This window comes from Squalius cephalus, assembly GCF_949319135.1.
Source record: "Squalius cephalus genome assembly, chromosome: 11".
Classification (NCBI taxonomy): domain Eukaryota; kingdom Metazoa; phylum Chordata; class Actinopteri; order Cypriniformes; family Leuciscidae; genus Squalius; species Squalius cephalus.
Window position 1 is genome coordinate 8,092,958 of NC_137132.1, and position 25,794 is coordinate 8,118,751.

Consider the following 25,794-nt stretch of genomic DNA (forward strand, 5'->3'; position numbering starts at 1 on the left):
AGCTGGAGAATCTCGTCTCCTGCGTTCAGACCTGCAATCATTTCAATACGGTCATATTTCAGGAGTAGTTATTGCAATCATAGATGTTTCTTGAGATATGCAAAGTGGATGAAATGCTTTATGAACTGCTTGTACACAGTAAATAAAATGAAAAGCTAAAGAGGAACTAAAGAAGTTTAACCAAGGACATAGAGAACTGTGAAGCAATAAAATGAAAAGCTAAAGAGGAATTAAAGTTTAACCAAGGACATAGAGAACTGTGAAGCAAAAACTTAAACAGTTTAAATCCTAAAGACACAATGACATCAAAAATGTATGTCATTAATTTCTTAAGACACTATGTTATCTTGTTGCGCACGATTCATAAATGCATGTTATTCAAAAGAAGAAAAAAAAGGGCGTTTTTTTATTGCTCGACATTTCTCCTTCTGGATCCATTAAAAATATAATTAAATACAAAAACTGCAAAAATACAATCATCTGACTCAAGTGTTGTTATTGTTAACTAAAACCAATTTCATTAATTGAAATACAATTAAATATAAATCTTAGATTAATAAAATAATTAATAAAAATGGGCCAATACTAAAATTATCGTCTGAAACTGAAGTGAAATAAAATAAGTACTAAAATGACTACAACTCCAGGTTTTTACAATCCAATCAATCGCCAACATTATGAAATCAACATTTGTTCTCCTTAAATATACTGTTTAACATTGAAATATGTCACACAAGTAATATAACATGTCCTTGTCCTCACTGATGTGAAGACCAGCATCAAAATAAATAGATGCAATACAAAAAGAGCTTTCCATTTGCCTCTCCTCTTCCCTTCAGCTTGCGGGTTTGACCCAGTTCTCTGGCGATGTGAAATGTCAGCAATAAGCCAGTCGAACCTGATCCTGCCACACTGATCACCCAGACATCACTCAGAGAGACCAGGCTCTTATTCAGCATGTTGACACTGTCTGGATGTCCATAAGCCTGCTTTGATGAACATTTAAAGGGGCCATATTCAATATTTTTCCCTGAAGTCAACATATAACATTAGTAAAGTGAGTACGTAGGTATTTTATACCTACAGTATAATTCATTTAATATTGTAAATGTGAATGGTTTTTCTTTATGTAGAGCACTCAAAACCTTGATTTTAGAATGAAATGGACTATTTTTGCTACTGTCCCTTTAAAGTTTCTCTTTGCAAAGCTCCTTTTGTAAATGCTCTATACAATCTGCAATTTCAAACTGAGCATGGAAAAGCCAGTTTTGCATGATATGTTTCCTTTTAATGCATTGAATTCTTCGTGCAGGTGAGCTACAAGTTTGGCACATCAGTGAATCCGGCTTTAATCGTCTCTCTGATTGCTTCTATCTTTTGTCATTATTCAGAGTTTAGAAGGGCTGAGGATGAATCTGCAGTCTTTGGCTCTCAGAAACCCCATAGAGCTGACAACATGTTACATAACACCAGGAGCACAGCACAGATATCACAGTAATTACGTACAGCTTGATTCCTAAGAAGTAGCTGATCAGACAGAGAGAGAGGTGGTGTGTGCGTGTGTGTGAAAGAAAAAGAAAAGAACAAACCAAGAGACAGGGGTGAAAAGAGAAAGAGAACGTAATTAGGAGGTGAAAGAAGCTAATGAACCTTTGGCGAACGCTAATCCTCCAGCTCTCACGTCAGTAATGTAGAGCTGCTGCACGCTGTCCTCCTCCACCACAGAGATAGAAAAACCTGCGAGAGATGGAGTGATAGACGTCATAATCAAGGACAATCACGAATCAGCCTTCGAAGCATTTGAACCTGCGACCTTTCAGTTACAAGGTCAAATTTAAAAGGTCTGTTCACCCTTTCACATCATTTACTGTGAAAATTTACATCTGAATTCTCGGTTCTACCATGGAACATAAAATAAGTTATTGCACTAAACTAAAACTATTAAAAATCGCTTTTTGAAATTGATAAAAAATAATTAAAAATTAAACAAATAAAAAAAAAATAATAATAATAAAAAAAAAAATAAAAAAAAATAATAATAATCAGCTTAAAAAAAAGTCAACATTTGCCCTGATAACTAAATGAGTTGAAGTTGAAGTACTACTAAAACGAAATCAAATAAATTAAAGCTAAATAGAAATATCAAAAACTAGTAAAAATGACAAAAGCACATAACAAAATAACTAAAACTTTAAACTAAAATTAAAATTGAAAATAGAAAAATAAAAGCTAATTCAAAATATTAATAAATACTATAATAGTATAAAATGAATACTTAAATAACACTGCTAAGTGGTGTGGATGTAAAATCACGTAAAAGTTTTCAGAAATTATATTTAGTGTATTCTCAATCTGTGAACTAAACTGTCTAAAAACATGCAGGTTACAGAGATTAGACTAACAGGATTTGGATGATCATGTGATCTCATTAGTCGTCCAGCATGAGGCGACTATAAGCAAGATAAAACAGTGTTCATTAAGCTGATTTTTCAAAACTACTGTTCATTTCATAACATGTAAACATTTAATAAACATAAAAGGTCTGAGAACACCCGTCATTTCCAGTTACCATTTTAAAATCCCCAGTATAAATAGGTAGGTTGTATAACAGACATGATTGCATGAAAATAATAACACATTTCTGGCTCTCACCGTAGCCGATCATGCAGGATTCATCCCGATCAAACTGGATCACCTTCCGGATCTTACAGCACAGCTCGATTTCCTTATACAGCTGTAAAGAAGAGCACATTAACATCCCACCGAACAGAACTTTGATATCCCACATTCGAAGAGCATAAACATCACACAAGGGAGGGTTTGAAAGGCCGAGAGTGACAGAATACAGATCACATTTCACAGGCAAAGAACTCTCTGTTCCTGTTTGATCGATTGCATCTGACCTGGACACTCAAAACATAATAAATGAGGACGCTGAACAGAAGCTAACGGATGACGAATGCAGGGCAGAAGGATGAAGCTTTAAAAGCATAAAGTAATTCCATAGCAGACATAGTCGTTTTTTTAGGTCAAAAGGAGAGGTGATGATGGGAAATGGGATCAAGCAAAACATCTCCTTTTGTGTTCCACAGATAAAAAGACAGGTTTTGCTATTAGACCGAGAAGGAGAGTGGAAGAAAAAGCGTGTTTGGATGAAGTGTGATGTCCCAGCAGGATGAAAGTAATGAAAGAGCATCTAACCAGCGCGGGTAAGAAAGCGAGTTTAACTCCAAACCTACCAGATCATAAATATCCTCCTCCGGTTTGGGGATGTAGAACTGCACTTGGTTCTCAATGAGGAACTTAAGCCGCACGTAGTGTTTAGTGGCGTCCAGTTGGTGAGCCTGGAGAGAGACGGAGAGAGATAAAAGGAGACGCACATTTAATGGATGGCATGTTACTGGGCTGTATCTTCTTCTTAGTGGGCCAGATGGACAGGAATCACACGCTAAAAATGTCCAAATGCTCATATCAGACAGGATACAGCATGTTTTCACGCAGCTTAATAGCAAGAGGAGAGCGAATGAAATGCTTTTAACGTCGTGCACACACACACGTCTTTAAAAACCCTCAGAGGGACGCTTTGAGGAATATCTGAGTTTCCTACACCAGTGACCTTCAGAGTGCTATTCAATTCCCTGAAGACTGAAGCGACTCTCTGAATGTAAAAATCTGGCATGAAAAGAGAAGGAAGAATGTTTCCTGGCGGCACCTTGCAGATAGTGTCCAGCATGTCGAGGGCCGACTCTCCGGGCTGGATGATGGCTAACACAGGCTGGTCGTTTGGCAGCAACACCCATGATGGAGTGAGGTGGTCTCTGGACCAGATGTCATGATCCGTGCTGGGTCTTGGCAGACCTTTCACTGGGGTCTTGGGGTCTTTCTGTAGTGTGATAAATGAAAGCCACAGCTGTGAACGAGATGCTATTCATCATGTGAAATGATGATCTTCCTCATCTCATTATTTCTAATAACTCATCGTGTATCTTAGGTGCAATGTGTGCAAATAGTTTTGAGCTACCACTATATTATTTCTGCAGTCTTTATCTTGTGCATAGTATCCACATGTTTTCTATGCATGAAATACATTTACACACATGTATACACTTGCCAAAATATACAGAGCATTTTGCAATTTTCCACAATGCAATGCACTTAACTTGATATTCAAATTCCAGTGTGATCACTGAACTGGAAGCAATATCAAACATGATTTTTTAACATCTTTTTCAAGGATGCATTAAATTGATCAAAAGTGAATGCAAAGAAATGTATGATTATGCTATAAAAGATTCAAATAAATGCTTGACCTTTTTATTCATCAAAAAATCCTGAGAAAAAAAAAATGTATCAAGGTTTCCAAAAATATTAAGCTGTTTTCAACTTTGATAATCAGAAATATTTCTTGAGCACCAAATCAACAGAAATAGACTGCGCCATTGACCAACTGAAACCTGGTCTAAAGTCAATGGCGCAGTATTTATTTTTTTGTTATTTAATGAGCGCGTTAGTAATGTGCGCCTATAGGCAGGTCCACAACGAGCGTACACTCTGCTTATTAAACACACAGGGACGCACAGCATCACACAAACATGCCAAATATTTAAAATAAAAGGATTACAATGTAAAAGATTATTATTGTGAACATAAAGATATGGTGAAATCAGGCTTGTCCCGTAGATGGTCTGCTTGCGCACTTTTACCTCGCGCACGAGCAGACCCGTTTGCGCTCTCTGGAGACGAGTTTGGTCTTTCCACTATTAAATTCCGTCATGTAAATAGCGAATCTGCCATAACGAGCGCAACTGGCATTTAAAGGGAATGTGAGATGAGGCTCTGATTGGTTTAACGCACGTAAATCCCAAAACACACCCATTATTCATTAAGAGAATAGGGACAACTCTTTTAGACCATGCGCCTGGCGCGCCGACCATTTTTCCCATCTTTAAAATAGCAAAAGTGGATTCGGACACGCCCTAAGTGAACTTTCGCCGTGTGCTTTAGACCATGCGCTTAGATCGTTACAATAGGGCCATTAATGTTTTTACAGTATTTTTGATCAAATAAATGCAGCCTTGGTGAGCAAAAGATACTTTTTTAAAAAACATAATAAATAATCTCACCAACCCAAAACTTTTGAACGCTTGTGTATATATTCTAAAAACAGCCGTTAAACATATCACAATGCATTTTCATCTCAACTACCAGTTCACCATTTCTCTTTCTCTGCATATGTTTGAGTAAGTGAATCAGAACATCAGCACTTTAATCTGCAGCCCAGGTCAGTGGATTATAGCACATCTATCTACCATTCCTCCCCGCCAGGCTGAGCGAAAGCCTACATCTCCACCAACGCCAGGGATGAATATACGCCCACACTCCAGAGATCCGTCCCAGAGCGCATCTCTCTAAACAGGGCACTTCTGATATGGTGTACTGGGCTTATGCAGTATTGTGTGTTTTCGCCACTTTTATAGATAGTGTAGTATAGAGAGGGAGGATGCATGTTTCTTACCGTTGTCTCGCTAGCAGAACCCTCAAACATGCCTTCTAGAGGACTTTTAACTGGATCATCTCCTTCTGCAAAAACCTGTTTAAAAACAACATTTAACATTCAGCACAGAGATCCACCAAACTAAAAGCAGCCACTAATATATCAACAAGGAGGAACATGTAACATCATAAACCAACAAAATGTGGCATGCATTTTATCTCCTTGTTAAAAAGAGTGGTATAGCTGCTGACCATCATATGTTGTGTTAATGGGCCTGTTTACACCTGGTCACTTCACGCATTTCCTCTGATCGGACAGCTATTAAATCATGAAAAGACCAGGTGTAAATGCCTTCCAAAACGTTTTCGAGACGGATTTAAATCTGGTCACTCAAACCACTTCAGGATGTAGTTTGAGATGCATTCCAGACGAAACTGGACAAGTGTAAATGTATCTGGTTGTTGAAAACACATATGTACATTTTACTTACAAAATGGTAAAAAATAAACGTGTGAGAATGTGTTATAGGCAGATATGACAGGGCTACTGCTCTAAACCAGTCACTAGCTGGTCTAAATGGGTCATGAGCTGTTCTAAACTGGTCTAAATGGGTCATGAGTTGGTCTAATCTGATCATAAGCTGGTCTAAACTAGTCACTAGCGGGTCTAAATGGGTCATGAGCTGTTCTAAACTGGTATAAATGGGTCAGGAGTTGGTCTAATCTGATCATGAGCTGGTCTAAACTAGTCACTAGCTGGTCTAAATGGGTCATGAGCTGTTCTAAACTGGTATAAATGGGTCATGAGTAGATCTAATTTGGTCATGAGCTTGTTTAAACCAGTCACTAGCATGAGCTGGTCTAAATTGGTCTTGAGCTGGTCTAAATTGGTCTTGAGCTGGTCTAAATTGGTCTTGAGCTGATCTAAATGGGTCTTGAGCTGTTCTAAACTGGTATAAATGGGTCTTGAGCTGGTCTAAATAGGTCAGTAGCTGTTCTAAAATTGTCCATAACTAGTCTAAAGTGATCATTAGCTAGTCTAAAATTGGTCATTAGCTGGTCTAAATAAGTCATTAGCTGGTCTAAATTGTGAGACTAAATTATCTTACCAGTGCTGATGCCACTCTCTTGAAATTAGCTGATGATATAATGCAGTTCATATCTGTTGCTTTTATTGACGTGAACTGAATTTTGTGGTGACACATTTATGTGGTCAAGTGTAGAGTTTTAACAAGTAAGATAAGCTATCCGTAAAAACGCATGAAGTGACCAGGTGTAAACAGGCTCTTTGATGCATGTTCTGTGCATGGGATGCTGGTTTGTCTTAACGTGCAAGATTCGTTGGTGAACCAGCCCAACCTGCATGTAGAATGTCTGGACCAGCATGTCAATTAATGTGCATTTTAGTTTTTAAGCAGGGCCGGTTAATCTGTGCACATGCATGTTCATGCATTCAGGAAGAAAGCGCTAAGTATGTGTGTGTGTGTGTAGTTTACCTGGTTAATGCTGGGATGACCTTTACTCTTTCTCTTGGAGTGGGTGTCCAGACCCCACAGTGAGGAGAAGCGACTCTTGCGTTTGCTGGTTGAGCGCGACATGGCCTGTGTCCTTCGTCTCACGCCGCTCTCAGTGCGAGCCGCCACCTACAGACACAAAACAGCTGCATGAGGTACAGGAACAACATTCATACTGTGTCCCAGCGATCAAACTGACTAGACTGCTCCTAGCAGGAGTCTGAGATATGAACACAACTGCTGAAAAACTCTCGTTCTCAATGATTCGGTCACACTGATGTTCATATGCTTCATTCAAAAGGTGGTTCAGGAATAAGTTGTCTAAACTTTTCATTAGCTGTTCTAAACAGGTCATTAGCTGGTCTAAACTGGTCATGAGCTGGTCTAAACTGGTCATGTGCTGTTCTAAACTGGTCATTAGCTGGTCTAAACTGGTCATTAGCTGGTCTAAACTGGTCATTAGCTGGTCTAAACTGGTCATGTGCTGTTCTAAACTGGTCATTAGCTGGTCTAAACTGGTCATGAGCTGTTCTAAAGTGGTCATTAGCTGGTCTAAACTGGTCATTAGCTGGTCTAAACTGGTCATTAGCTGTTCTAAACTGGTCATTAGCTGGTCTAAACTAGTCATTAGCTGGTCTAAACTGGTCATGTGCTGTTCTAAACTGGTCATTAGCTGGTCTAAACTGGTAATTAGCTGGTCTAAACTGGTCATTAGCTGTTCTAAACTGGTCATTAGCTGGTCTAATCTGTGCTGCGTTCCAGTCCAAAATTGTCATGCCCTTCACTCGCTAACTTCCCTTCGTCTCGTTCACTCGGATGTACGTCATTGCGAGTGCCCACTACTGGCGGAAACTGCAATGGTCTGAACTGGAACGTCCTAAGCCCTTGATCACTTGGAATCAGCTGTGGAGTTGATTTATTATTTACATTTTTTTTCCCTTTAAGAATTTGTTTAATGCAGCATCCAAATGTTTATAGGTGTGTTTGGGTTGTTTTAAATAAAAAAAAATTATAATTAATATATCATAGAGTTGTCTGTGTGGTGGTGATTAGACGAGATATGCGGTGACGTCACAATCGTGTTGCATTGTGGGACATATAGGTGCCTGAAGTGTACATTTGAAGCAGACTCGCTCCCTCGGTCAAAATCGAGGGAACGAGGGTCTGTCCATATAAACTTCCCTCGTCCACTTCACGAAGTGGAACGCACTTCAAAATGGCGGCAGGGATTCCCCCGAGGGGAAGTGCTTAGGGAAGTTCGCAAGTGCGTGTCTAAAAGTGGACTGGAACGCAGCACTGGTCTTGAGCTGGTCTAAACTGATCATTAGCTGGTCTAAATGGGTAATTAGCTGGTCTAAACGGGTCATTAGCTGGTCTAAACTGATAATTAGCTGGTCTAAATAATTAATTTGCTAGTCTAAACTGGTTATTAACTGGTCTAAACCGTTCATTATCTGGTCTAAACTAGCCATTAGCAGTCAAACTGGTGATTAGCCAATCTAAACTGGTCATTAGCTGGTCTAAACTAGTTATCAGCAGAGCAAGAGGGTTGCTAGCTAGACTAAACTGGTCAATGGTCTAAAGTGATCATGACGTTCTATACTGGTCATTAGCTGGTCTAAACCAGTCATTAGCGGAGCAAGTTAGTCATCAGCTAGACTAAACAGGCCATTAGCTGGTCTAAACTGGTTATGAGTTGGTTTAAATTGGTCATTTGCTGGTCTAAACTGGTTTAGATCTGGTCTAAACTAGTCGTTAGAGGTACAAGCTGGTCTCAATGTTCCAAAATTCAGTTTGACCACCTAAAGCTGCTATGACCAGCTGGTAGCTGGTTTGTTGTCGGTTTAAGATGGTTTACAAGCTTGCACCAGCTAATGACTAGCTACCACATTCCAAAATACAGCTGCTTTTCCTGATTATTAGCAGGAAAACTGTCCTTGGCTGCATTTCTCAAAAGCAGCGTGAGCTAAATTGATCTACTTAGGCTTACGATGCTTTTGGGAAACAACCCTGCTCGAATCTGTTTGAGACTTTTCCCTCAGCAAACACAAAGCTCACAGAAGTTGATCGTTATTAATGTTGACTGCGTCAATGTGTTTTCTGGAGCTCTCCTGCATTAAAATGACTGATCAAACAAGAAAGCAGCAGCACAACAGTGTCCATTTGATGAATGCAAACAGTCTTGAAAAGAAAAATAACCATTACACAATTTTTAGAGTAAGATTTCCCCATAATTTGCATTCAGTCTATGATAATTTTCGGTGAGATTTTTCAGTAGACTGATGAGACTTTCCCGACCAAAATTGAGTCTGCCAGTGGGACGTCACATTTAGAAATAAATTACCACAAATATTCATTCAACAATAAGCGACGAACACACAAAAATGCCTCGCTTCCTGTGGTCACTGGGGTCCGGGTGAATTTTAAAGGTTAGTGAAGTGTTAGGCGAGTTCTTTTAAGTGTCATTCAAAAATTATACACGCTCGTTGTGTTGAACGCGCTGTGGCATTTCTGGGTCTCCTGATGGAGAAAAGCACTCCGGCTGCATCAAAAACCCTCTCAACTGCTCTGAACCAAGCTATTATTCGAGAAAAACAGCACAAGGGCCAACAGCACTTCATTTGGACTCAACACTTATCCTCTCTCTCCATCCTCTCAAAATGTGAATACTGAAGAACATCCCCACCCCCTCCACCCAAAAAATTCATCCAAGATGCAAGGACAAAAATAAAATCTCCCTGTATCCCAGCGTCCTCCAGCTCCAACAAAGAACGCCAGAGCTGGAGGCGAATCTGAGGATGGATGGTATTGATTAGCCGGAGCCGTGGCCCACATCCAACTGCAAATACACCGACCAACCTTTCAACTACTGTTTCTTTTTATGCCAAAATCCATTACCCACGTACACCAACACTGACGGGAGAGAGGGAACCAGGTTAATACATACATTCTGGGTAAAAATAGAGCAATACACATGCTCTTGATGTTGGTTTCTAAGCAATGCAACTTCTTGAAATACGTTAGATACTATGGGACAGATTTACTAACAGCTTGCACCAGCGCAAACCCTCTTTTGCCGTTAAAAAAAACTACGGTCAGAATTTACTAAAGACACGCAGTGAAAAATTAGCGCTGAAAAGGCCCGGACAGGATTATTTTTGCATTTGTAGGAGTTTTTCAAATCTATGGGAGGAGAGAGTATTTAAATTAATCATGCAAGGTGATTGACTAAGGTTTGCGCTAGTCAATTTACTGGTATTAGCGCCATTATATGGCACTTGAAATAGCATGTCTTAAAGCAGACGCTAATTTGCGCTGCTCTTGGTAGATTGTGTTGGTTATAATGGAAATGATCCGGCTGTCGTCAGTAGATCACGCGCAGAACTTTCCTCGCATCGGCTCTTTTATGAGATTGCGCTCTCACGCTAATTTAGTAAATCTGGCCCCAAACATGTAAAAACATATCAGCCGAAGTAAGTCTCTTTACGCCACCAGGCCTGTTTTTTTTTATGTCAGCTTGAAAGGAGAAAGACTGAAATCTCTAAAACTATTTAAAACTATTAACAACAATATTGTTTTTTACTAAATTCTGACAACAATGGTTGCATAACTTTTGTTTCTTTTGCTCAACTCACATAAAAATGCACTTTTCACTATATATTAAAAATAATTGTTCTATTATATTTTAATGTACAATATAATATAAAAATAATTTATGGTTATGGTATAATGGCATTATGGTATAAATATACAAAAAAATATATACACACTTAAAATCAACTATATATATATATATATATATATATATATATATATATATATATATATGTATAGCAACATAACAACTATGCAAAAAATAAAAAACAATTGTGGAATAAATTGAGGGATAATCACCAGCGCATGGAAGGAGGAGACCGAAAAGATGCCCAGTCGGCCCATGGCCAGTTTGGTGGGTCGGGAGGCGAAGGCCAGCAGGCGTTTGGGGTTGGGAAGCTCGCCGCCCTGCAGGCTGGACAGGTAACAGCGAAACCGAAACAGATCCATGTGGAACTGCTCTAAATTCTGCTCCCACAGGAAAATCTGTGAGGAAAAGAGAGAAAAAGTTATTGGTTAGAAATGTAGGCATGTGAGAGGTGTCAAAATGATCATTTCATTCTCTCAAAGATGTCCAAAAAACAAGATCAAAACATTACATTTAGCCTAAAGGAGCATCTCTAGATATCTAGAAGTTTCCGTGCCTTGTGTTCGCTCTGGTTGGATCTAGTCGTCTAATAAAATGGTGTTTCAAGGGCAGTGGAGTGTGTTTATACACCACGCCGTCTCCTCCCAGCCACTCTGGGATGGATGTTTTTTTGAAGACGGCGGAGGGGGTAGTGGTCCAGGCAACTCACAAAGTAGCAAACAACAGCGCCACACATTCCACTGGCAGCGAGGTCTGGGACTCCGCAGGAACTCAACCCTGCTGCCATTCACAAGGGCACAATGCGTAACCCAACACTGCTGCCAAAATTTAATACCCACACAAACACAAATGCACAGGCACTCGCTAACCCTCCTCCTGATGGGCCGTGGGCCATTCTGATCTCCGTTTCTTGAGTAAACATCCAACGAGGAGAACTTGAACTTTTGCAGCAAGTGTGTGCATGGAATTATTATTGTTCTGTCAACATTAGGAGCTTTCGCACCGGATAGTTCGAGGAACTAGCCACCAGGGTGGTTCCCCGAGAACTAATGGTTCCCATAGGAACGTTTTCCTGGTTGCATTCGCACCGCCAGTAGGAACTATGAAGTGACGTAAGCCGCGCTTGTTGTTAGGACTTTTATTTTGACGGCGCTGAGAACGCCAGAGCCTGAGCGCACATTGCTCGCATTCTCCGTGTTCATTAGTTTACGATCTGTCTTACACTTTATAAGATAGAACTGACATAGAAAGTAGACAGTATATGAAAATGTATTAGCATATGCCATGTGATTGATGTCCAGTGTTGCTAACTGAATGAAATGCATAATCATGTTTTGCTTTGTCCCCTCAAAGTTGCGTTGGATTTTCTCCTTAGCGTAAAGGTTAAGGTTCATCTATCACTGTTTTTCATGTTCGTAGAGTTCATTTCTGGAGTTATAATCTGTGTGTTTCTAAAAATGGCGGGTGCTGGTGTTTCGCGTGCGTTCAGCCAATCAGCGAACACTAACGTCACTGGTAGTTCCTATAGTGCTGATTTAGACCCGACTCTGAAGTAGGAGTGAAATTAGTTCCTCTAAAAGAGTTCATAGAACTAAAATAGTTCCTAGTTCCTGCGGTGCGAACACGCCAAAATCCGGGAACTTTCGCCAATAGTTCTAGGAACTATGAAAAGCTTCCTCCAGTGCGAAAGCCCCTATAGTGACCTGACAGCATCAAAATTACAGTGATGAAAATCTGCATATAATACAGCAGAGTGAGCAGACACCGAGATACTGATACAATAATTACGGGAAACAAAACAGAACAGACAGAGACTATTCGACAGCTATGTAAAACTGACACGTTTTGTCTTAACCAGATGAAAGCAACAACAATTTTGAACGTCAAGACGTTTTGTCTGTCATTTGTTTACATTTTAATCACGATGTGCGCACAAATCCATATATAAATATATATATTAATGATTTAATTCTGAGTGCGTACTGAGTGCTTACTGAGTGCACCTAAACATCAAATATGTTCTGATTGGTCATGGTTTTGCTGCTTGGTGCTGTATTTCACTTTCAGTGGATGATCTGACTCTGAATGTGTTGTATTGTATGTAAATTTGGACCCAAACGTTGTAAATAACCAATCAATAACCTGCTCCAGAATGGTCTTCCTCTTCTTGGAGTCGGTGACAGCAGAGAGCTGCATATCTCCCATCTTCTTCATCTTCTCATCCATGTCGATCTTCTGCTCCAGCTTCCGTATCTCCGCGCGCAGCAGACGCACCGTGTCTTCGCGGTGATGCTGGCGGGCGAAGGCCGCGGCACAGGCTGAGTGGATGGCCGTGATCCAGTTTTCAAGCTCTGTCTGGCTGCAGGTCTACAGAAAGAGGTGAAGGGTCAAAGGTTAAATAGCATCTTAACATACTACTCTCACTATTTCTTGCGGTATGTAGTATGAATTTGGTGCACGGTGGGCAAATTCTCTGTATGCAAGGAATAGCTGGTATTCCAACCCCAGCATCCCACAATGCAATGCATTCAACTTGACTTTCCATTCTCAGAGTAATACATTTATAAGTAGTAAGGGTGTAATGATACCCTCATGTCACGATTCGATACATATCACGATACGATTTTATTGCGATACTCCAAGACATATGATAAATGTTTAACAAAAAAATTACTATTGTTTAAAATTATAAATTTGGTGTTGCATTGTGTGTGTAAATGAATAGGCTTGGACTTGATGCTGGAAACCCAATGCACAGGACAGTAGAGACACACCAGAATAACAATATTCATGATTCTGAAGCTGAAAATACAAAATGATTTTAGATGAATATGCACTCTTTCACTGACTAGATATATTTAAAATAATGAAGGCCACTTTTTTCAACATATATATAGTAGTTTAATGTAGTACTGACACTAAAACTCAGTAAACTTGATTTTTTTCATGCACAGTAATTTTCATTTTGGGTGAACTACTGTATACACAATACATATTGTAACTATCCACGATACATATTGTTGCATTTTTGTGATATATTGTGACACGATATATTGTTACACCCCTAATAAGTAGCTAATAGCTGAGGGTTTTGACTTTGAAATACATTTTTTAGTATTAATGATTAAATGAGCCACATGATTTGTTAGGGCTTGACAAGTAGCGTACTACTGTTTATTTTGACATAATGCACACTGTAAAAAATGACATTTAGATGCATTTAGCAGACGCTTGTATCCAAATCGACTTCGAAAGAGGAACACATTTGTAAAGAGTCAACAATAAACATTGTTTATTAGGCAACTAAAAAGTAGTATATGGTGTAGTATGCAGTAAGTATGTTACTTTTCCATTCTGAACATAATAGTGAATCAAATATTTAAATATGAATCTCTCAGTTCAGTATTAGCATCTGGAAAGGGGTTTTCCACAGTTACCTGAAAAAGGAAGGAGTCTCCGAGCGAGTTACTCAGGCAGAAGACAAAATCTTTTTTGGGGTGTTCTGGGACGGCCTGGACGATGCTGTTCTCGGCCCACACGGCATGTTTAGGGATGCTGTTGTGATCGATGCCCGATCGCCCGTCTGTCTCGTAGAAAAACAGGGTGCATCCTGGGAGGACAAATTAAAACAATCACTCAAGCATCATACAAGAGTTAATGTGGGTTCAATTAACACTACAGACTCAGTCACTGTTTCCAGGGGAACGGGAGCAGGATATCCAATAGATTGGAGTTTTATGGCTTTATTGATTGAACTCTGCTCTCCAGTGGCCAAAATAAGAAATGCAGCGCTGCTTTTTTTAAATAAAATCCAATATAATGTACACACACTAATTGGATTGTTTTAGCTTTGATTTTGTTCTGTTTTCACACTGTATCAATTACATCATTCAGGGTCCAGTTGAGGTCAGTAAGATTTTTTTTTCTGGGGGGGAAGCAAATTAACCTAAGACCAATTAAAGTTACCATGAAATCAAAATGATTGACAATTCTTGTTTTTTTTTTATGCAATATTGCAGTATTTATTATTATAAAATGTTTTATCCCTGCACATCATTATTTTTGTAATTTTTATGCCCTCCTCGTAATCTTTAATCAAAATTCTCTTCTCTTCTCTGATGATGTGTTTACTGGCGTGAGGGCGGGACATCCTGACACTCACATGAGATTGACCGACAGCAAACCACAACCATCCAATCAATTCTCCATGGACAAAATCAAGTCCCGCCCTATATTTATTCTTGTTCAAGAAGCCGTTTATACGTTTATACCTCGGATATACATCACAATAGGGAACAAAAGGACTACTGCAACTTCAATTTCATTCATGACGGCCTTAAAAAAATTATAATATGCAGCAAATCAGCATATTATACTCATTTCTGAAGGATCATGAGACACTAAAGGCTGGAGTAATGATGTTGAAAATTCTGATATATTAAATTTTTCATTTTAAATTGTACAAATATTTCACAATATTATATATTTTTACTCCTATTAGTGGCTGAAAACATCAAATTAGCCAGAATATGTAATAAACGTGTGTCAGTGGTGACTAGTGAATGATAGGCGTTTTAATTCTGCAGATCTTTTTCTGGACCTTCCCATATAACACAACAAAACACAACAAACATAATCGTCCCCTTCTCTTTCAAACGCTTTCACGGGAAGTTGTAAAACCTGTTTGTGGAGTCAGGTAACCGCTCACATCTTTCAGAAACACACACACACACACACACCTTTGAGGGACACCCAGTAGCTCTTCCACTTGCGGCGAGGGGCGAGCTCCACCTTCTTGTTCTTTTTATGCACTAGGAAGTTTTTGACGGCGAGGCGTCCGGCTTTGCGCACCGTCCCCTGCACGGCGGCCACGTTCAGCAGCGGGTCGGTGTGGTAGGCGGAGCTCAGAGTCACGCTGCTCTGCTCATCACTGAACGCTGAGCTTCTCTCCTCGGGAAGCTCGGCCGGACTCACGTTCTGCTCCAGCTCCTGACGGAAGTTCTCATAGACTCCCTGATCACACACACACAGGTCCAGCACGACTGTTAGCAATGTACAGATGCTGAACTGCACCACAAATAACATACGATTCACTTGTCTACCTCAGGTCTCATGGAAATAAAGTGCTTTTGGTCATAAAAATGTGCCCTATTTACATTCTTAATTAAAGTCTCGGATCTCTTACTGTACATAATGTACCATTTATCATTTTAAAACTGTTTTCCTAATATTTCATTAAAATGTAAAAGCATTTGGCGCCTCTCTGAAACATCTTGGTGTATTATTAATATTTATTTACCCTTTTTTTATTTTCATTATATATATATACATGAATAGATGCCAAGATGTTTCAGAGGCACCAAACACCAAAAATCTTTTTTTTTCTGGAATGTACATAGAAAATGTATTTGTAAATTATTATTTATTTATATATATCTAAATAAATAATACAGTCATTTAAAGTTTTTTTACTTGATATATCTTAATGAGCATTAATTATTTGCCTACTGCAGTTGTGGCCATGGTGAATATCACGTCACAACTCTTCATTATATTGCAATGAAATATAATAGCGTTAGACACCTCTGAAACGTTATAAATAAATAAATTGAAGGTGAAGTATGTAGTTTCTGCAACACTACTGGCACCCAGTGGAATTAACAAAAATACAGCATATTTTGCAAACGCTCCTTTCGCACGTTTTTATTTATATATATCTAATTTGAATTGCCAATACTTAGTTGCCAGGATGTTTGTTCATGGCCAGCTGCATGCACTGACGTTGCAACTATCTGATGTTAAAGTGTTTTTACTAGGGGTGTAACGATACCCTCATGTCACGATTCGATACATATCACTATATTGAACTCACGATACAATATTATTGCGATACTCCAAGACATATGATAAAAGGTTAACAAAAAATTAACTGTTGATTAAAATGATAAATTTGGAATTTACATTGTGTGTGTAAATGAATAGTCTTGGACTTGGTGCAGGAAACCCAATGCACAGGACAATAGAGACACCAGAATAACAATATTCATGATTCTGAAACTGAAAATACTGAATTATTTTAGACAAATATGCTTGAATAGTCACTGACTAGATATATTTAAAATAATGAAGGCCACTTTTTACTGGTAACATCAGACATTTAGCACTATCAGGACCCACAAATATTCCCCCATTGGATTATTATACATTCTATTCAACATTATATATAGTGGTTTAATGTAGTACTGACACTAAAACTCAGTAAACTTGTTTTTTTTTCTCACACCTTAATTTTTATTTTGGGTGAACTACTGTAGACACAATACATATTGTCACCATCCACGATACATATTGTTGCATTTTTGTATTGCGATATATTGTGACACCCCTAGTTTTTACTGATGGTTGGATGGAACATTAGTATAAAAGAAGAACTGAAGAAACATCTCATATTGTCCACCTGTGTGCCATCTGAGGGTCCCGCTCCGGCCCCGCTGCTGCTCCCGCTGTCGCTCCCGGCGAAGGCGCCCCCTGCTGACGTGGAGTAGACGGAGAACGACGCGGACATGGTCTTATAGCGGCGAGCCTGATGCTGAGACGCCTCGCTGTCCCCCGTCAGCCCGTCGATACCACTGTCCTCATAATCACTGCCGTCTCCCGCCGTGACATCCTGAATACACACGGGAAAAGAAGAGATACATGTGTTTTCAGAAACCCTCGTGGCTCTTCTCCAACACATCTTCATTCCTCCTACCTGTTGGCCATCAGAAGTGGTGGACATGCTGAAGTGAACATGTTAGAGATGGTGAAGAGAGACCACAGCGTTGTCTGAACCGCGTTTGGCAACTTATAGTGCTGTACAGTTGACTGTACAATACCACTCTGTACTAATGCTGGGGAATGATGGGATATTAGCCACCAGACCCGGCATCTAGTGGGAGTCACATGACTGGACTGTGTGGCCCGGCATGCCATTCATCTTCACCGATGGTGCCTCACAGGGAGGGAGAGTCACAGGGATTTCCTGGTTTTATATTTTTTCTTTGTTGCTGTAGCAAATGCCTACATGTCACTGAAAAGCTCGAGTATGTATATATGTATGCACACGCATACTGTTTATGTGCAAGAAATATAGCCCAAAATAAATTCTCTCTAGCTTTCCTTCTCATTCTCTTTCTCTCAGTCACGTTCCTTTGTCAATTACAGCTCATTAGCATGACAAACGAAGCGAGCTGTTCTCACAGAAGTCTGACTCCAGGATCTGGATCATCAGGAAAAAACAACCACCAGCATATGGACACTGTGACAGTCCACTACCCACAATGCACTACGACTGTCAACACACATTGCAGCGATTGACAGTTAGAGCGTCTATAGGAATGTACTGTGGTGGTACTATGGTAAAGTGATGTTAATACCATGGTACTTTTAGATATATCATGGTATTTACAAGGTATTGCAAAAAACAAAACAAATAAAATGTCCTTTAAAATGATGTCCAAATACCCATGGTAACGTAATGGCATTTTTTTTTTTTTTATCTATACATTTATAAAATATGAATACAATAAAATTTGTAACATTTTATGGATTTTTTTATGTTTAAAAAAATATAGAAAATAAACACATTGATAAATGTTTAAATTCAAAATATTATCATCTTTATAGTAATTTTTTATTTTATCTATACAAAAAAATAAATATAAATACTGCTATATTTTTTATAATTATTAGTTTTTTTTTACATCTATAAAAATTTAAAATATAAATCACATTATATTTGTATTAGTTTTTTGTTTTTTTATATATATATATATCTTTTAAAAAATATAAAACATCTTTTTTTATATAATTGTTTGTTTTTTATAAACATATTTTATCTATGAGCTTCAAGTGAAATCATAACACTGTGTGATGTGAAACAATAGTGGTGTTTGTGTGAACTCACACACAAATGAGTCATTCATAAGTACAGTCTCTCTACATGAGGAGATTCTGATGGATTCTGGGGGATTAACCGCAGCAAACATTCATGGCAAGAGTGAAATTCCCTACTGTACACCTACACTAGCACAACATTACACTCACAGTCACTGAATGACCCTAATCATTCAAACAAAGCCATTCATGTTCAATGAGATTTGCTCATTTGAAACAACATAAGTATCCTCAAAGTTGTACAGAGTTCAACTTTATGTAAATGTCTAACATGATGCGGTGGCGACCAATAGGAGAACAGATAGTGGGGCTCATGTGATCACATAGAAAATAGCAACAAACAGTAGAGATGTCAATTGATTTAACTGCTGTCAGTGTGAACAGAACACATCTTTACATTAGTTTTGGAGAAGCTAGATATAATTTAACTACAAGGAAGCAACCGTTTCAAAAGTACTTAACTACACTTCACTTTACTAACATCTGAAACCTTTTCCAGTTTCTGTTTTTGATTGTTTTCACTTAGTGAACTAGACTGAACAGGACAATATTGCATACATAATTACATCTTTTGAGTATCACAATCAAATGTTTGTGTAAAGTGACAAAAATATAATGGAATTTATATTACGTATGTTTATTAGATAGAATATAAAAAACATATAATGGTATTTATATTTTATATAGATAAAATAAAATAAAAGTACCCATACATTATAAAAATATAATATTTTACATAAAAAAAACGAATTATGAAAATATAATGGTATTTATAAGTTTAATAATTATACATAATACAATCTAAATAATTACAAAAATATAATTGTATTTTTATTTAAATTTTTTTTAGAGATAACATTTTAATTAGTTTCTATTTTTATATTTATTTTAGTTAAAGTTTTAGTAATTTTGTTGTGTGTTATTTTTATTCATTTTTTTTAAATAGGTCTATATAGTTATTTTAGTACATCAAGTTACAAGTTATGAAAATAAAACATGCTGTCTTGCCGAAACTAAACGCAAATGTTTTCTCAAGGTTTGCAATTCATTCGATTCACATGACGTCACTGTAGCTTTGCGCCGCCATCTTTGTGACCGCGGCGGTCTCAGTAATGCCTGCAATATGTTGTGCAGTTGCAGCCGAAAGAGGAACCCTGAACTGGTATTTTATTCTATACCAAAAGAAGAGAGAAGAGAGAATCATTTATTTAAAAGACTTGAAGTCTCATGTTGGTTTGTGGTTAATTATATTTCCATTATACTCTCAGTGGCCAACATTATAGACAGATATCGACAGATAATGTTTTGTCTTCATTTTATTGTTGGATCTGTTTAAATGCACTTTATCATGGTAAGTTAGTAAGATTTGGGGTTGTTTTGAATATAACTGTCTGTCTGTCTGTTAGTTAATACCTACCTAAATCTAATAAATATTTTTCTGAAGTTCATAAAGATATTGTCTTCGTCACATGCGCTTTAGATGTTATTTTGTGTAAGTAACGTTAACGTTAGCTCTGCAGACGATGCATAATCTCAGCCTTGAAATGCATATTAAAGGACTAGTTTTTCCAAAAATCCATAATTTCCATAATTCTGCCGTCATTTACTCACCTTCATGTGCAAATCCTGAAGTTTACTTTCCGTGGAAGACAAAGGGACATTTTTGAACATGTAGCCTAATGGAGACTCTTCTTGTCGATGTAATGAAAGTGAATGAGCAACATTAGCCTACTGGGGGCTGTCACGCAAAAAATAATAATAATAATCACAAAAGTATCATAAAAGTGATCTAATACGACTCGTTCGTTATATTAATATCGTTATTTATTCATATGATAGCTTTATGTGACGAACAAACTGCAATTTAAGTCATTATATTATAATCACTGAGTTTACCTCTTGATAGCTTTTAATCGCAGCCGAATCATTCAAAAAGATTCGACTCGAAAGATTCTTTCATTTCGATATTTGTGTGTATTAAACCTTCTCTCTGTAAATGAACATCTGTTCTTTCGGACAGATATGGCAGTCTCTTATGATATTCGGCTGATGTCTCTGGCTGTGCTGATGGACGGATTAGATAGATTCATTCATGCCAGCCGAACAGCTGCAGATTCATAGATTCATTCATGACATCGCCTCGACTCTCATGAACGCGCGCCATGAAGCTCTATGACTTAAAGGATTTCTATATTATGAAAGGCCAATTGGGGCAAGCCTGGGGCAGATAATAATGGACTAAAGAAAACTAAAAAAATAAGGATCGGAGCCTAAAATAGAAATTTTCTCCAGGTATCTCTGTCTGTCTCTCTCATTCAAATGGGCAGTTTGGGCGGCCATACCGGGCAAGTCGGTCGCAAATATGGCGGCGTTCTATTTGTAGTGACGTAGGTGGCATCTATGAATAATAACCCTGGATACATCACAATTACAGCCAATCAGAACGTATTTGGGGTATAACATTGAGTAACATTGGACCAATCAGATTTCACTGTGGGCGGGGCTAGCCAAGCAAAACTCACCTGTATGGTTTGTGCCCGCCTCCCTTGCATGGCTCCTTGCTGATTGGTGGGTCCCTCTGACAGACAGTGAGAGCGACGGCAGGGCAGTGTATACGCGGTGTAAGCGGCGCCATCGTCCTCACAGGGCGAGATCATTTTATCCTCGTCCCCTTCTCTGCTTGTAGTCCCACCTTTGTGCCACTTGGCATAGCGTCCATGTGTTGGCCTGCAAGTGGGACTCTTTGGTCCGTAGAGCCCGTCTAAGGAATTGGCGCGGTTTGAGTCCAGCAGCTCCTGCTGACGGGCTTCACAGTCTTCAGGAGTGTCTCCGATCTCCTCGGTGCTGGTCAGGTGCTCCTGGCTCATGTCGGATAAGGACACCTCCAGCGAGTCCTCCCTCCACATGTCCGCAGACTTGGAGCGCTTCTTCTTGAAGCTGGAGCCGTCTTGGGAGCCGTCCCGTGTGTGCAGAGTCGTGTCCTCTGGTGGCTTGGCGTCGTCCTGTGAGGCCTGTTTAGCGGTGACGGTGTGGGACGGTGTGGGAGAATGTGCCGGATGGTTGTGGAAGGACACGGGTCTGAGATTCATGGCCACACGGTCCACCCAAATGGGGCCGCTGAAGTCGGGCAGCATGTCCGAATCGTTGAAGGGCTCCAGGCCGTGGTCGGCGAGGGACTGAGGGATGCTGGGAGTGCTGCTGGAGCGCGTGCTGGTCTCGGAGTTGCGATGCTCCGGCTTTCCGGATGGCGTTCGGCGGGAACAGTACGTCTGCTTGCTGGACAGACGGAGCGAGCGGGACATGTGCTTTCGGGAGAGGTGCCGCTGACCGGCTCCATAATAACCATGGCCGCCACTATGACTTTCTGCGTTACCCATGGCTCAGGATCTGCAGCAGACAAAAAAAAAAAACACACACACACACACACACACACACAGAGGTCAGGCATTACGAACGAAATTAAGACTTTTTTTCACTGTTACTATTTTAATGACAGTTGAGTGGATATTGCACTGTACAGTCTGATTACAAATGAATCTTAGGAGCTGGTCCATTATTATGAATAATATGGCAATGTGTAGTTAAAGATAAACATTAAGAAATGTATAAGTATTATTTTAGAAAGTAATACTTTTAAATATATGAAAATATGAATGGAATATATTAACATGTAAAAAAAAAAAGTATATATATATATATATATATATATATATACATATACTTTTTTTTTTTAAATTGAAAAATTGAAATTATTATAATTTATATATATATATATATACTGTACTATATACACACACGCATATAATTATTATTCAATAATAATAATTCAAGCAAAAGGTGTTTATATACATATTTATTTATTTTACTTATAGAATTATATACTTGGTAAACTTCAATATAATACAACAATATAATCATTGTTAGTGAGCTTGTATTCACACTGAATGAGTTTCACACAGTGGCATTAGTTGAGTCTGACGGGTTCAGATATTACCTGTGGTGTGGCAATGACATCACGGTCATGATAGAGTTCACTCTGCATACAGATCAGCTCCTGCCGTTACGGATGACGGATGAAATCTGAAGAAAGAGAAGAGAAGAGAGTTATAAATTTGCCATCCACAAGAATCCGAACACAGCAGTTTCTGAGGCGGCACAAGGGTAAGCGCTGTTGTGGGATAAAATTAGACTAACCACCGAGAAATATGACAGAATTAGAACCGAAAGAGCGATGGAAGAGGTTCGCCGCTGTGGTTGGAGACCACACATGTTCAGGCGCTCTGGACAGATTCAACAAACACAAGATGACGGACTTCACTCTGAGCCGCCACATGAGAGGCTGTGTGTGTGTGTGTGTGTGTGTGTGTGGTCGTAGATATATCAACCTGCGGTTACTGCTGCTTCTAATAAGCAGCAGCATGAGTGGAAATATATACACAATGAAATCCAGAAGACCCATTTTTCATTCGGTAAGAGAGAGAGGTCAGTTAACACACACTGCTGAGTAGACTAATGAATAGCATGCTTGAAAATTATTCCACTAAAAACAAACATTCCCAGACATTAATATGCAGTGGAGAGACATGCACTAAATTTCCTGACACACACTGATCCGATGGCATTAGATTCGCAAGAAACACAAAGAAGTCACTCCGCTGAGATTAGTAACATGATTATTCTGAATATTCTGAAGTAAAAAGCCTATTCATGCAGAATTTTCACATTGGATCCCCTCATAGCAAAAAACAACCATAAATAAATACCAGCTCAAGGTCAGTGTAGAATTGCAGCTCCAGACACATGATTTATATGTTATTATATGACAGCTGATATGTTATTAAACAAATCTCATTTGCACATGTGCATTTTCAAACTTTGCAATGTCAATGAAATTAAACACCATTGACTTTCTCGTGTTTCATAACTGATTGTCACAAGTTTGAAAATGTGCATATCTCCATTTGAGATGACAAGACTTAAGCTAATAACATTCCGAACACAAAGCTATCATGTGATTTTGATGTAGTATTTGTGTTTATAAAGGGCAGTAGCTGTAACTTTTATGATGTGTGTTTTTGCTCATTTTTGGACCCTGGTCAAAATATACTTTCAAGAGCTCTGCTCGAAGATTATTCAAAATAGCTTAATGCAGCACAGAAGAATGAAAGTCATTCAGAATTGGATCAACATGAGGGTGAGTAAACGTTTAGAATTGAAATATCCCTTTAAGATCAATCAACAGTAAAGGGATAGTTCACCCAAAAATGAAAATTCAGTCATCGTTTACCTCAAGTTGATCCAAACCTGAATGACACGTGAGTAAAAACATGAACACACAGAAGAGCTGCTATACAGCAGAAACTGAAGTTGTAATTCTAATTGAAAGTGACACTGACATTGTTTTTACAGTTTTTCTCGATTGCTTAAACACTATAACCAGCCTTTTGAACTAAAATTTCAAAACCATAACGCCATTTATCAAAAAGCACACCCATTTCACTAAACTATAAACACTATTCCCTGTTTTGACGCATGAGTCAGATTTGTTGAACTGTCACTGCAAAACTCTACACACAAATCCCTTCATTTCTCATTGCCAACACCATGTTGTCATTTAAAAAGCACTAGCATTCAATATTGTTCACTCAAGTCAGCACAGCTTCAGCTCAGTTAGCACACAATTACCCAGGTGGAAACACTAAGAGTTAAAATTTAACACACATCAATCAGAACCTTCAATAGATATATAAAAGGGCCCAAATCAGTTTATTGAGTTTTGGAACAATGGATCCAGAAAGACATGAAGGAAGAGATCGAGGAGGGATAAGGAGGAGGAGGAGGACGAATGGCAAGAGCAAGAAGACAAGCAGTCTCAGATGAAATTCAAGCCACTCTAGTTGCCCATGTCTTTATCAATGGTATGACTATGAGGGAGGCTGGGCTACGAGTAAGGCCAAATTTGAGTCGCTTTACCGTCGCCTCGAGAACCTTCATGGAGGTGTGGTGGCAAACAGAATTCTATCACTGAATAAAAGACAAACATTGATGGTATTTCAACCATATGTGGAACATTTTTAGACTTGTTCATCATATTGTCTCCTTGAGTGGAGACCCTCCTGTCACGACCAACACTCTTTACCATTCCAATACAATTCGAATTCCATATTAGAATAAGGTTTGTGTGTGTTCTTTTACTGTCATATGTTGGTCACACACATCTTACTGTAAGTAAACATAAAAAAAAAAAAAAAAGAGTAAAACAGGAAAAAAAAAAATGTTTGTGTGTGTGTGTGTTTTCTGTGTATGAATAAAAATGTGCCAATGTATCCACTGGTTGTGTCTTTTGTGTTCATCATGTGAAAAGATTTGTGAGGGGGGAGGGGAGGGGGGGACCACAAGTAACATAACTTACCAGTTTTGGAAATGTTGTTTTGAATTTATTGCACCAGTGTGTTAGACTATGTTGTAGTGTGTGTGATTTTGAGGGCTTGTGTGTCCTGTCTGAGGGCAAAGTTTGGTTTTTCAGCAAGAGTGAATAGTTTTGAGTATAGAGCTTCATTTTGACCTGAAAATAGGATGTTTGGGGAATTGGGTGAGACGTTATGGATTTGTGTTTATAGTTTTGAGAATACGAGGCATAGTTTCAAGAAATGTGTTTAAGCAATCGAGAAAAACTGTAAGTGTTTAATACTGTAAAGCAATACATTGTATAAAGTGTAATAAATGTAACATGACATGACTGGAGTTTTGAATTTCAGAGCTTGTGCAAACATATCCACGTTGGTAACGTTCGCTAACATTATTATACCACTAATGGTTTTCAAACTTCGTTTTACCCCTAAGCGAAGAACGAAAAAGAGTATATCAGGGCCTTTAGTTTCAAGAAGTAAATCTCTGTGCTTCCTATAGACGGCAGGAAGCAGAGGGATCCGAGTGGTTTGAGATTCTCTCCTATTCTCTCCTACTAACACACCGGAGCTGATCTGGGATCTGTGTGCAGCGGAGCTGAGAGACGGTAGTAAAGGCTAACTTAACTGCAAACCCAACCAAAGCATCAGGACTAGGACGCAGAGTTCATGTTTGGCACATAAAGAGCCGGGAAGCTGACAGGAGTACGTGTGAGGAAAGCGGAAGCAAAACCGGGTATTTGATTTGCGTGTGTGTCTGATC

The 25,794-nt window shown here is 38.8% G+C and overlaps 1 protein-coding gene across 5 annotated transcripts in view; it reads right to left on the bottom strand.

The window, feature by feature from the left end:
* tiam1b (TIAM Rac1 associated GEF 1b) overlaps positions 1-25,794 on the bottom strand; it is an 87,412-nt gene that overhangs the window by 27,430 nt on the left and 34,188 nt on the right. For 3 of the 5 annotated variants that reach the window (XM_079886683.1, XM_079886685.1, XM_079886684.1), the window contains exons 2-15: positions 22,619-22,704; positions 21,147-22,011; positions 17,147-17,356; positions 15,429-15,702; positions 14,127-14,299; positions 12,832-13,056; positions 10,902-11,087; positions 6,990-7,136; positions 5,516-5,590; positions 3,713-3,883; positions 3,240-3,344; positions 2,653-2,734; positions 1,651-1,737; positions 1-31 (exon numbers count right to left, since the gene is read on the bottom strand). The exon at positions 1-31 is cut by the window's left edge and continues 182 nt beyond it. In XM_079886683.1, the coding sequence (XP_079742809.1) occupies positions 1-31; positions 1,651-1,737; positions 2,653-2,734; positions 3,240-3,344; positions 3,713-3,883; positions 5,516-5,590; positions 6,990-7,136; positions 10,902-11,087; positions 12,832-13,056; positions 14,127-14,299; positions 15,429-15,702; positions 17,147-17,356; positions 21,147-22,001 (2,621 nt within the window). In that variant the 5' untranslated portion in view covers positions 22,002-22,011; positions 22,619-22,704. Of the gene's footprint in view, positions 32-1,650; positions 1,738-2,652; positions 2,735-3,239; positions 3,345-3,712; positions 3,884-5,515; positions 5,591-6,989; positions 7,137-10,901; positions 11,088-11,200; positions 11,289-12,831; positions 13,057-14,126; positions 14,300-15,428; positions 15,703-17,146; positions 17,357-21,146; positions 22,012-22,618; positions 22,705-22,818; positions 22,840-25,794 lie in introns of those variants that run through there. The other 2 variants (XM_079886686.1, XM_079886687.1) reach the window with 2 other exon arrangements.